This window comes from Cnephaeus nilssonii (genome assembly GCF_951640355.1).
Source record: "Cnephaeus nilssonii genome assembly, chromosome: 6".
NCBI classification, from domain to species: domain Eukaryota; kingdom Metazoa; phylum Chordata; class Mammalia; order Chiroptera; family Vespertilionidae; genus Cnephaeus; species Cnephaeus nilssonii.
Genome location: NC_137077.1, coordinates 90,616,507 through 90,630,408, shown reverse-complemented (window position 1 = coordinate 90,630,408; position 13,902 = coordinate 90,616,507). Strand labels below are relative to the sequence as shown.

At 46.7% G+C, this 13,902-nt stretch overlaps 1 protein-coding gene across 3 annotated transcripts in view; it reads left to right on the top strand.

Annotated features, from left to right (window-relative positions):
• KDM5A (lysine demethylase 5A) overlaps nt 1-13,902 on the top strand; it is a 115,962-nt gene that overhangs the window by 69,022 nt on the left and 33,038 nt on the right. For all 3 annotated transcript variants that reach the window (XM_079773952.1, XM_079773953.1, XM_079773951.1), the window contains 3 exons: nt 103-241; nt 3,134-3,313; nt 12,723-12,884. In XM_079773952.1, coding sequence (XP_079630078.1) covers nt 103-241; nt 3,134-3,313; nt 12,723-12,884 — 481 coding nt within the window. The remainder of the gene's footprint in view (nt 1-102; nt 242-3,133; nt 3,314-12,722; nt 12,885-13,902) is intronic.

Here is a 13,902-nt window from a genome sequence, read left to right as displayed (position 1 = left end):
AATCGTGTATATGAAAATTCTCTATACATTCTAAAATGTTATGTAAATGTTGATAGCTGTTTGATTTCTCATGCATCTGCCCTAATTTTTATGTTTTCTTAGACCACGGCACAGTGTGGCAAGTTTAGAAAGCATTGTGAACGAAGCTAAGAACATTCCAGCCTTTCTACCCAATGTGCTGTCCCTGAAAGAAGCCTTACAGAAGGCTCGAGAATGGACAACTAAAGTGGAAGCTATTCAGGTAAGGAGCTTTTTGAATTCTCTTGCCATTCAGCTAATGCTCTTTCACAAGTGAATCCTTAAAGGCTTTAATTTTTTAGAATAGAAAAATCATAAAATAATATTGACCGTACTTAAAATTCACTTGTTTTTGCATCTGATTTTATAATTCTAAATAAATATTACCTGTTTAAACATTATTTATCTGTATTGACTCCCTGCTATAAAAGATGACAGAATGAAGTAAGTGCTAGAGATAAAAATTTGCTTGAATACATAATATTTCTTCTGAATTATACAAACCATTAGGGCATGCACAGTACTCAGGATATAAGTGCTCTTTATTATAGAGCTACACTCAAAGAAAAAGGAAACCAACTCTCTTCTACTGAACTGCTGCACCAAAAAAGAACATATTCTATGTGTCAAGTTCTAATGACTTCTTTTTTATTTTCAGTTGACTTTTTTTCTGGGATCTGCTTAGCTGCCTTTCTTTCTATGCTGTTTTTAAAATTATCTCTTCATCAGAAAAGCTCCTCCATTTCACCTTTAACCTATTTCAGGCAATTGACTGTCCAATAATCCTTACTTGGCTGTTTATTTATGAACTGGAGGGGAGGTCCTTCAGCCCGGCCTGCCCCCTCTTACAGTCCGGGAGCCATCAGGGGTGGGAGGTGACCCAGTGATCAGGCGAAGGCGATGCCCCCATCACACCTCTGCTGCTACCACTGCCGGCAGCACAAGCCTTGGCTGGCCCTGGTTACCTGTGCCTCGGGCTGGCCCTGGGTAGCTGGGCAGCTGCCATCAGAAGCTTGCCTGCGCCTTGGGCCAGCCCTGGGCAGCTGGGGGGCTTTGAGGGGACTGCGCGCTGCCATCTTGTGGCTGTGGGCTCTGTCATCTTTGAGGGTGTGGCAGTCAGTTAGCATATTCCCTCCTTATTGGCTGTGGGCGCTGCCATCTTTGTGAGGGTGAGATTGTCAATTAGCATATTCCCTCTTTATTAGATAGGATGAAGGACTTAGGAAGTACAGGTAGCTATCTTGGGTTCCCTCTAATTTTGAAGGACTTTTCCTCCACCAAGCCCTTTCCTTCAGTGGGAGGACTGACTTGTAGACTCTAAATAAGTGGACAGCTCTGTTCACAGGCAAACTCTTCTTTAGGATACATAGTTTGGGAGCAGGCTCTATCTAGGCTTAGCCAGAAGGTATTCTGTAGTCAAATGGCTATAGTTGGCTACAGAGAGATTAGCAGTAATTAAGGTATTTCTTGACCTTATCTGTATCTAGGTTTTATTTTTCAATTAGCTGTCTGTTCTTATTCTAACACCATTCCAATTTAATTATACCATTTTAATACCTCAAGACGAGAACCTTATTACTCTTTTCCAAAGTTTATTTTTCCATGTTTCAGTATAACTTTCAAAATGAATTTGTAGGCAGATGAGTCAGTTAATACATGGGAAATAACCTTTAAAAAAAAATATATATATATATAATTGATTTTAGCGAGGAAGGGAGAGAGAGAGAGAGAGATAGAAACTTCAATGAGAGAGAAGCATTGATTGGCAGCCTTCTGCATGCCGCCCCCCCTCCACTGAGGATTGAGCCCGCAACCTGGGCATGTGCCCTTGACCGGAATCTATCCCAGGACTCTTCAGTCTGCAGGCTGATGCTCTATCCACTGAGCCAAACCAGCTAGGGTGGGAAATAACCTTTTAATGGAAATATCAATATTTAGCACATAATACTATGTCTTTCCTTCATAGCCTCTGAATAGCAATGAATGTTATGGGATATATACAGTTTCTTATCGGAATGCTAACATGTTTATCTGCTAGCAGATTCATCCAATCTAAGATATCACTCAATTAATGTCTACAGGCTGCCAACCCACTTCAAGTGTTCTTACTAAGACCCTAGAATGGATTACTTGTTAACTCCATAACTATGTTGTAATGATTTAATTATTTAGTGAACTTAAAGTTGTATATGAGTTTTAAAAACAATGACTTCATTACATGGAAATGTTGAAACATTGTGGCTTAGAAGGAAAATATCCATTCTTATATGTGTTTGTATAACATAAAATAGAGGTGGTTATCAGAACTAAAGCAACATTTTGTAGTTGTTGGAAAAATTGTGAAAGACTTTGAAACAGGTGAAAGAGATTACTGGATGTCTTTTCAATGGAATATTGGATGTTGTCTAGTGGACCCTCCACAATTATCTAATTTTAGGACTGTATACCTTAAATTATCTTTGACGAAGCTATTTAACAACTCTATCAGTTATTTTAAAATGATAGTGATACAAATGAATTATGTTCATAAAGAAGCAATTACATTTGTCCTTGTATTTGAAACAATTGATTTCCACACTGTAGAAAAGGTAATTCCATTATCCTGTATGACAGCGGTTGCCAACTGGTGGTCTGCAAGGCCCGAAAGGTTGGTGACCGCTGGTTTAAGGAAACCTTTGGAGCAGTGGTCGCCAACTGGTGGTCCACGATGTCTGAAAGGTTGGCGACTGCTGCTGTGTGATAAACATCTGTTTCCATCCATTAGCAATTTCCTTTTCTCATTTCTAATTGCACATATATGTCTGTTATTACATTGTCCTTTGAACTGGTTTTTATATCTTACTGGTCCCCTCATTAATTAATAAAATTAAAATCTTTGACAACATGAATTTACTTAAAATTAAATGTATTGAGGTGATATTAGTTAATATATCATTTCAAGTGTACAATTCTATACATCATCTGCATATTGTATTTGCACAAACTTTTTAAAAACATTAGTATCTATTAATTCAAGAGATACAAAAAGGTTTAAAGGATAATATTTAATTTAAAAATTCACTCTAAACTCCATAAGTAAATGCAAATTGTGTGAGGATGTACTTTTGTTTCTCAGAGTGGCAGCAACTATGCTTACTTGGAGCAGCTGGAGAGCTTATCTGCTAAAGGGCGTCCTATCCCTGTGCGTCTTGATGCATTGCCCCAGGTAGAATCACAAGTAGCAGCGGCTCGGGCGTGGAGAGAACGGACTGGGCGGACCTTTCTTAAGAAGAATTCTAGCCATACATTGTTACAGGTAAAGAGTAGTTTAATTTACAGATACATACTTCAATCTCCTCATCAGAAGTAGGGAGTAGTATTATTGTTTTCATTTTATCTGATCATGATTATACAAGTGATTCCTATTAGGTATTATTAAATGTTGACTAGACATTTGGAGCCTATGGCAAACTTATTTCTGGTTCCTCTTGTGCTGTGTCAATTAGCCTGGATCTTATCTCTGTTGTTAATGGACTCTGTCCCTGAAAGATCTTTCTCAGAAGCACAAATTTAAATACTCATTACCCTTTTCATCTTGAGCATTTAAACATACTAGTTGGTCAATATGGCAGGCAGCGCAGGTAAACATGGTACTTGCTTCCTCCCACAACCACATTAAATCACAACTAAACTATAGAACAACCATCATTCAGAACCATCTGAAATTCAGCTTAGTGGAAGTCCTACAACTAGGGAATTAAAGAAGAAGCCCCATTGAAACTTTTGGTGGGGCAGAGACACAGAATGGGCTGGTCCCACACCCATATGTGTTGGATAAAAATCAGGAGGGATATCTTAGCTGCAGAGGTCCCCACTGAGGAACAAGAGGTCCTGTGCCATGCCAGCACAGCCAATGGTTTGGCGAGCCTGAGGGAGGGCGGTGAAGGATTGAAGAAAAAACAGACAAAGAGAATAAGCTGGGTCTAGGTGGATCTCCTGTGCCTGGCTAAGGCCACAGAGAAAGATCCAGACAGCAAGCTGAGCCTTTATTTTATAGCCAGAGGTAAACAAGGTAGTGGTCACCATAGTTACAATGTTCTTGTGAGTTTCACTTGTTTTGGCAGCACTTGCTGCATCTCCCACAGCCCATTAGCTACCCAGATAAGATATCTTAAGGTCAGGCTTAATTATGCTAAGAGGGCTGTGCCCTCTAAGCTGGGACTTGTTTGTGGCTTTGCCAACAGGTCAGTCCAAGGCTTAACCCTATAGCCGCTCCCTACAAGGTCCCATCCCCACACCAGGTCCCCCAGCCCAAGTTCCAATGCTGGAAGAGAAGTCGCCATAACTTCTGGCCATAGAAAACCAGCAGGGATTGAGGCTGAGGGAGACTGCTGGAGTCGCAGGCAGTTCCTATTAAAGGGCCCTGCACAAGGACTAACTCAGACTCACTTTTTCTGATCTCCAGCATGGGGCAGCAGCTTACAGGTTGGAACAGGGAGGAATTGAATTGTTCAGCATCAGGATGAGAGCTAAGGGGGCAGGAGCTTTCTCCCAGACAAAAGTGCTGGCAGAGGCCACTGTTCCTTTCATCAGCCCCCCACTCCCAGGGAGCTGGCAGGTCAGCACCATATCTGAGACTCCATCAGCCTGACTCACACAGTTTGCTCCAACCTGGTGATTCTCTGAGGTCTCACCCACCCATCTTTTGGGCCCACCCAAGCTGTTTCTTTAAAAAAAAAAAAAAAGTTTATTGATGGATTGATTTAGAGAGAGAGAGAGACATTAATTTGTTGTTCTACTTATTTATACATTCATTGGTTGATTCTTATATGTGCCCTGACTAGGAATCTAACCCGAAACCTTGGCATATTGGGATGACGCTGTAACCAACTGAGCTACCTGGTCAGGGCCTGAGCTGTTTCCAGTTGCTTTTCCATATGAATGGCCATCTTAGCTCATGCTTCAGATTTTCATGCTTCAGAATTTTCCAAAACAAGCAGCATCTGTCCTCAGTAAGCTCTCACTAAGTTGGCCCCAGACCTAGTGGCAGCTGGCCTTGGGTCACAGCTTGGCCTTGCCAGGGCACTTCCAAACTCAGCACAAGTAGCAACCATCTGCAGATTGCTTTGTAGCTCATACCTGGTGGCCTTTGTAAGCTCATGTCCCAGGCAGAGCACAAGCGGCAGCTGATCTTGGCTTGCACCTCCCTGAAGGTCCCAGAGCCAGTGCACCCAGTGGGAAGCTTTAGAACACTTCGAAGCACCACCATCCAACCACCTCAATTGAGCAATAAACTCAAGGGGTGGATTCAGCAGGCACCAGAGCTCTGCTGAAGTAAGTCCTCCTCTGTGTAGTTGGCCTCTGTATAGCTGATCCTCCATGGTGGTTGGAGGTTGTTATAGCCAGTCCTTTCAGCTGATCCACCTGGGGATAAATCCCTCCCATTGATGTGCCAACAGCAATAAAGACTCAATACTATAGGGCCCCTGGATCCGGGTGAGCCTGGGTCCCGGGTCCGGGCGAGGCCCTGGGCCCCTGGATCCGGGTGAGCCTGGGTCCCGGGTCCGGGCGAGGCCCTGGGCCCCTGGATCCGGGTGAGCCTGGGTCCCGGGTCCGGGCGAGGCCCTGGGCCCCTGGATCCGGGTGAGCCTGGGTCCCGGGTCCGGGCGAGGCCCTGGGCCCCTGGATCCGGGTGAGCCTGGGTCCCGGGTCCGGGCGAGGCCCTGGGCCCCTGGATCCGGGTGAGCCTGGGTCCCGGGTCCGGGCGAGGCCCTGGGCCCCTGGATCCGGGTGAGCCTGGGTCCCGGGTCCGGGCGAGGCCCTGGGCCCCTGGATCCGGGTGAGCCTGGGTCCCGGGTCCGGGCGAGGCCCTGGGCCCCTGGATCCGGGTGAGCCTGGGTCCCGGGTCCGGGCGAGGCCCTGGGCCCCTGGATCCGGGTGAGCCTGGGTCCCGGGTCCGGGCGAGGCCCTGGGCCCCTGGATCCGGGTGAGCCTGGGTCCCGGGTCCGGGCGAGGCCCTGGGCCCCTGGATCCGGGTGAGCCTGGGTCCCGGGTCCGGGGGAGGCCCTGGGCCCCTGGATCCGGGTGAGCCTGGCCCCCGGGTCCGGGGGAGGCCCTGGGCCCCTGGATCCGGGTGAGCCTGGCCCCCGGGTCCGGGGGAGGCCCTTGGCCCCTGGATCCGGGTGAGCCTGGGTCCCGGGTCCGGGGGAGGCCCTTGGCCCCTGGATCCGGGTGAGCCTGGGTCCCGGGTCCGGGGGAGGCCCTTGGCCCCTGGATCCGGGTGAGCCTGGGTCCCGGGTCCGGGGGAGGCCCTGGGCCCCTGGATCCGGGTGAGCCTGGCCCTGGGTCCGGGCGAGGCCCTGGGCCCCTGGATCCGGGTGAGCCTGGCCCTGGGTCCGGGCGAGGCCCTGGGCCCCTGGATCCGGGTGAGCCTGGGCCCCGGGTCCGGGTGAGGCCCTGGGCCCCTGGATCCGGGTGAGCCTGGGCCCCGTGTCCGGGTGAGGCCTTGGGCCCCTGGATCCGGGTGAGCCTGGGCCCCGGGTCCGGGTGAGGCCCTGGGCCCCTGGATCCGGGTGAGCCTGGCCCCGGGTCCGGGTGAGGCCGTGGGCCCCTGGATCCGGGTGAGCCTGGCCCCGGGTCCGGGTGAGGCCGTGGGCCCCTGGATCCGGGTGAGCCTGGGTCCCGGGTCCGGGTGAGGCCGTGGGCCCCTGGATCCGGGTGAGGCCACGCGACCCTGGGTCTGGGAGAGGCCACGCGCCCCTGGGTCCGGGTGAGGCCATGCGCCCCTGGGTCCGGATGAAGCTGAATCCTGGGTCTGGGCGAGGCTGTGTGCCCCTAGATCCGAGTGAGACTGGATCCCGGGTCCGGGTGAGGCCGTGGGCCCCTGGATCCAGGTGAAGCCGTGCCCCTGGATCCGGCCGAGACCAAACCAGAGGGAGTCGGACCTGCATTACCACCATTTGTCCACCATCCAGAGCTGAGGGGTCAGTGCCGACATGTACTCATAAGGAACTGGTGGACATTGATATTGGAGCTCAAAAGAACTGTTGGACCAGAAAGAAACTCACTACAGACTGATTCATTTGCCTGTCAGCATAACTATTATTGCTCGTCGCACATTCAATTCTTATAAGTATATCTCTAGTGACACATGATTTCGCTCATCTAGGGGAAATGATGAACAACATAGACTGATGAACAAGAACAGAACCAGAAACAAGGAGGCATCGATCGGACTATCGGGCCTCAGAGGGAGGATAGGGGAGGGTGGGGGGAGGGGGGAGAGATCAACCAAAGGTCTTGTGTGCATGCATATGAGCCTAACCAATGCTTAAGTTCAACAGAGGGTTGGGGCATCCATGGGGAGGGGGGTGGGATGGGAATGGGGGGATGAGGACAAATATATGACACCGTAATCAATAAAGAAATTTAAAAAAAAAAAAAAAATTCTACTACATGACAGGGATTGTATGGAGTCCTGGTATGAAAACATGCCTAGATCAGAGAAAGCCACCATACACATAGAAAACACATCTACAAATATATACCTTAATTATGAGTACCCCCAAATACTATACAACTGTATAATATTGTTCTTTTAATATCAATACCACTATCTAGAAAGCTGAGGAGAAGATATAAGTGATGATTTCTTAGTACATTCCTTTGAAATCCCTCTCAGACATTCTTCTTAGGTTGATAGCTTTTTTTTATTTTAACCTATGGATGATGTATAAATGTAGCACTGACATTTACTCCGAATATGTAACAGATGATCAAATAGTCAAAATGTCTGGGATTGTGACTTAATAAACAAGAAGTCAGGCATGCATGTTCAATTTTTCAGAACAAGTAAGATTACAAACCAGATTTTTTTTTTCTTGGAATTTTCACTATGTCACCTTACTAATGAAAAAGTACATAGGGTCATTTAAAGGCTGGATATTAAATGGCTAAATAAAACCATTTTATTTTTTCTCAACTCTGTTAGGTAACTTGGCCTATATAAAAATACAATCTGAACAACTTTGTATTTAAGCAGAAAAATGACTAAAAAGAATAAAATTAAAAGTGAAACAGGAGCAATTAACCCTTGTTATGACATCCTGGTGAGGGAAAATAATAAACAACTTATGTATAAGCTCTCTCAAAGGAATAACAATAAATATTTAATAGAACTTAAAAAAAAAAAAAAAAAAAAGACTCAATACTATAGGAGGTTTACACAGCCTACACGGGGAATGCACCTCAAATGCCTAGCTTGGGTGTTCGGGGTGGCTGTGCCACTGGACTCTAGAGCAGCAGTCGCCAACCGGTGGTCCTCGGACCACTGGTGGTCCGTGAGGTCTGAAAGGTTGACGACCACTGCTCTAGAGGAGACCTACTACATTAGGTACTCTACTAAGCTTGGGAGATGTAGCAGCTCTACCTAATACATTAGAAACAAAGGCCAACTCCCCCCTCCTCCCCCGCACAAAGACTAAATGCTGCCCATGCTAGAGCTCAGAGAAAGTTTGTCTCATTTTGGAGGCTGTCAAAATGAGACAAAAGAACATGTCTCAAGTGAAAGAACAGAACAAAATGCCAGAAAAAGAACTAAACAAAATGAAGATAAGCAATCTGCTAGATTCAGAGTTCAAAATATCTATACTAATAAAAGGGTAATATGCTAATTAAACCGGGAGAGCTTCAGGACGTCCTTCTGGACAAAGCCATGGTGGCGGGGCTGAGGCAGAGGTGGTTAGGGGCGATCAGGCCGGCAGGGGAGGACAGTTGGAGGCGATCAGGTTGGCAGAGGAGGGCAGTGGGGGCAAGCAGGCCAGCAGTTGGGGGCGAGCAGGCCATCGGCGGGGGGGCAGTTGAAGGCCATCAGGCCAGCAGGGGGTGCAGTTGGGGGTGATCAGGCCGACGGGACAGTTGGGGGTGAGCAGGCCGATGGGGAGGGCAGTTGGGGTTGACCAGGCTGGCAGGGGAGGGCAGGTGGGGGGGACCAGGCCTGCAGGGGAGGGCAGTTAGGGGTGAACAGGCCTGCAGGGGAGGGCAGTTGGGAGGGACAAGGCCTGCAAAGGAGGGCAGTTGGTGGGAACCAGACCTGCAGGGGAGGGCAGTTGTGGGGGACCAGGCCTGCAGGGGAGGGCAGTTGGGGGGAACCAGGCCTGCAGGGGAGGGCTATTGGGGGCAACCAGGCTGGCAAGGGAGGGCAGTTAGGGGTGACCAGGCCAGCAGGGGAGGGCAGTTGGGGGCAACCAGACTGGCAAGGGAGGGCAGTTAGGGGTGACCAGGCCAGCAGGGGAGGGCAGTTGGGGGCGACCAGGCCTGCAAGGGAGGACAGTTATGAGTGACCAGGCCGGCAGGGGAGGGCAGTTAGGGGCAATCGCGCCTGCAGGGGAGCAGTTAGGTGTCAATCAGGCTGCAGGGGAGTGGTTAGGGGTGATCAGGCTGGCAGGCAGAAGCAGTTAGGGGCAGGCAGGCAGGCAGGCAGGTGAGCAGTTGAGAGCCAGCAGTCCTGGATTGTGAGAGGGGTGTCTGACTGCCTGAAGAGATTAACCAAAGACCTTGTATGCATATATGCATAACCCATGGACACAGACAATAGGGTGGTGAAGGCCTAGGGAGGGGGGGGGAGGGGCGGAATAGACAGGGTCAATGGGGGGAAAGGGAGACATATATAATACTTTCAATAAAGATTTAATTAAAAAAAGAATGTGATAATCTATTTGTGATTTATTTCCTCAAAATGTCTAACTACTAAAAGTACTTTGTACTTTTTCTTTTTGCTGTTTCGATTGGGCCTAAACAGGCAGTTGGACATCCCTTGAGGGTCCCAGATTAGAGAGGGTGCAGGCTGGGTTGAGGGACACCCTCCTCCCCCATGCATGAATTTCGTGCACCGGGGCCTCTTGTTGGTTATAAGGATGCTCAGTGAATTTAGTGAGAACCTCAACAGCATAAAAAAGGACCAGTCAGAAATGAAGGATACACTAACTGAAATGAAGAATAATTTACAAGCAATCAACTGTAGAGTAGATGAAGCTGAGAATCAAAAATTAGAATATAAGGAAGCCAAAGAGACCCAATCAGAACAGCAAAAAGAAAAAGTACAAAGAATGAGGATAGTGTAAGGAGCCTCTGGGACAACTTCAAGTGTACCACCATATCCGTGGGAAATGAGAAGAGAGAGAGCAAGAAATTGAAACCTATTTTAAAAGATAATGACAGAAAACTTGCCTAACTTGGGTGAAGGAAATAGATACAAGTCCAGGAAGTGTAGAGTCCCAAATAAGATGAACCCAAAGAGGCCCGCACTAAGATACATCATAATTAAAACACAAAAGCTTAAAGATAAAAAGAGAGAATCTTAAAAGCAGCAAGAGAAAAGTAGTTAGTTATCTACAATAGAGCTGATTTCTCAACAGAAACTTTGCAGCCCAGAAGGGATTGGCAGGAAGTATTCAAAGTGATGAAAAGCAAGGACCTACAACCAAGATTACTGTACCTACTAACAAAGCTAATCAAAGGACAGGTAAAGAACTTTTCAGACAAGAAAGCTCATCACCACCAAACCAGTTTTATATGAAATGTTAAGGGTCAAGAAGAAGAAGGAGGAGGAGGAAGAAAAAAATAAAATGGCAATAAATACATTTCTATAAACATTAGAATATAACAAAACAAAATAAGTGAATAAGTAGAATACAAATAGACTCATAGAGATACAGAGAATGTTCTGACAGTTCCCAGCTGGGAAGGGGGTTGGGAGAATGGGTTACAAAGGTGAAGGCATTAAGAAGTACAAGTGGACATATAGACCAGTGGAACATAACAGGGAACCCAGAAACCTACCCAAGCCATTATGCTCAATTAATATTTGACAAAAGAGGCAAGAGCATACAATGGAGTCAAGACAGTCTCTTTAATAAATGGTGTTGGGAAAATTGAACAAATATGCAAAAAAATTAAACTACCAACTTACACTTTATAGAAAAATAAAATGGATAAAGGACTTAAACGTAAAACAGGAAACCATAAAAATCTTAGAAGAATCCATAGGTAGCAAAATACCAGACATATGTCATAGCAGTATCTCTACCAATACAGCTCCTAGGACAATGGAAACTAAGGAGAAAATAAACAAATGGACTACATCAAAAGAAAAAGCTTCTGCACAGCAAAAGAAACTATCAACAAAATAGCAAGAAAGCTCACTGCATGGGAGAACATATAAGGGTTTAATCTCTAAAATTTATAGAGAACTCATACAGCTTAACAAAAGAAAGATACTAGTAAATCCAATCAAAAAGTGGGCAAAGGACCTAAATAGATATTTTTCAAAAGAGGACATACAGAAGGCCAAGAGACATAAAAACATGCTCAAAGTCACTAATCATCCGAGAGATGCAAATCAAAACAACAATGAGGTACCATCTCAGACCTGTCAAAATGGCTATCATCAACAAATCAACAAGTGCTGGTGAGGATGTGGAGAAAAAATCCTCGTGCACTGCTGGTGGGAATGCATACTGGTGTAGCCACTGTGGAAAACAGTATGGAGTTTCCTCAAAAAGTTAAAAATGGAACTCCCATTTGACCCAGTAATCCCACTTCTAGGACCAGATCATGGATCTGAAGGAGGGTGGGGCAGCGAACTACAAGTTGGTGGCGGAGATCTACAGGAGGGGGCAGGGCAGCAAGCTATGAGGGGAGGGTGATGGGAGCTACAGGAGGGCGGGGCAGCGGGCAGAGAGCTATAGGAGGGCGGCAGCGACGTACTGGCCCAAGGATTCATGCACAGGGCTACTAGTAGTCAATCATATCCTAATAGCTCTGTATCATGTCAGATGGGTTCAAGGTTTATCAGGATGACCACTTAGTAAGTTATATAATGTCTAATTACTGGGGTGTTTACCTGAAATTAATATAGTAATGTATGTCAACTATAATTGAAAATGAAAAAATGATAAATAGTAGTTAAGGGCATAGGCTTTGAAATATGATAGTTTCATGTTTGAGGACTGGCTCCCTAATTACTAACCCTGTGTCTTTGGGCAAGTTGTTTCCTTTCTGAGCCTCAGTTTCCCGTTTGTAAAATATAGACCAGTGATGGGAAACCTTTTGAGCTCGGTGTTTCAAACTTCGCCAAAAAACTGAGCATAACTCGGGTAGTGTGTCCCTTTGAGGAAAAAACATTATTTCGCAATATTTATAGTTTAAAAAACATAAATGTTTCATCCTCCGCATGCGGCCGCCTTAGCGGCCGCGTGTCATCAGAAATGGCACTGACACGCGTGTCAGAGGTTCGCCATCACTGATATAGACAATACTTACTTCAGAGGGCTGTTTTTTTTAATTGAATTAGGTAATGTGTGTTAACCCCTTAAGAAAGTGCCCAGGACTTGGTGAGTAGTCAATAAATGGTTCCTCTTATTATTTTCAGTTTTAAGAATTTTTTTTTTTTTAAACCTACCAGACCTGAGGCCCTGAACCTAACTGTCCCTTATACCTGGGCTCCTGAGCGTTAAAGAGAAAAAAATCAACATGATATAGAAAAATGTTAGTTACATGCAAACAAGTGGTTAGAATAAGATGGAACTTGGAGACATTGTAGAAAATAGGTCTAGGCAAAGTACTGAAAATTAGGAGTCACCAGAGATTCGGAAATTACCAAAAAATCGGTACAGTGGTCTGGTAGGGTTAAAACCAGAGCTCAATATTTGGTTTTATTTTTGTAGGTGCTAAGTCCCCGAACTGACATTGGTATATATGGGAGTGGTAAAAACAGAAGGAAAAAAGTAAAAGAACTAATAGAAAAAGAAAAAGAAAAGGATCTGGACCATGAGCCTCTGAGTGATCTGGAGGAAGGATTGGAGGAAACCAGAGATACAGCCATGGTGGTAAGAAATTATGATATGCATTTTGACTTTGTATGTTGAATACAAAATTCTGTGAAGATATTAGCACATTTACTGTTTTTACGTTTTTAACTGTTTTTATTTTTATACTAGAGTCCCGGTGCACGAAATTCGTGCACGGGGGAGGGGGGTCCCCTCAGCCCAGCCTGCACCTTCTGTAATCTGGGACCCCTTGGGGGATGTCCGACTGCCGGTTTTGGCCTGAACCGGCAGTTGGACATCCCTTTCACAATCTGGGACCGCTGGCTCCTAACTGCCCCCCCTGCCAGCCTGATCACCCTTAACCACCTCTGCCTGCCAGCCTGATCGCACCTAACTGCCTCCCCCCCCACCCCCGCCGGCCTGGTCACCCCCAACTGCCCCCCCTACTGGCCTGGTTGTCCCTCACTGCCCCCCCCCCCTGCCAGCCTGGTCACCCCTCGCTGCCTCCCCTGCCATCCTGGTTGCCCCCAACTGCCCCCCCTCCGTCGGTCTGGTCGCCCCCACTGCCCCCCCCGCCAGCCTGGGTGCCCCTCACTGCCCCCCCCCCCCCCCCGCCAGCCTGGTCGCCCCTCACTGCCCTCCCCTGCCAGCCTGGTTGCCCCTCACTGCCCCCCTGCCAGCCTGGTCGTTCCACGCAGCCTGCTGTTCAGTCGTTTGGTCGTCCCTCGCTAACCCCCCTGCCGGCCTGGTCATCCCATGCAGCCTTCTGTTCGGTTGTTACTGTGAGGACGTTGTGACCAATTTGCATATTACTCTTTTATTAGTATAGATATTTTTCTCTGGCTTTATGTTTATATATATTTCAGGTATTTTTTTAATATTTATAATCAAAGTATATAAAAAGTTTACTATTCTGTTCTCTCCCTGAAATATTTTCTATATCGTTCTTTATTGTTGTCTTAATAGTTTAATATTTTATCAAATTTTCTATAATTTGCTGAACTTTTATCTGATATTGAACATTTGGTTGTTACTGAGTGTTCACTATTATGGATACTAATAAAGTGAACTTCTTTGT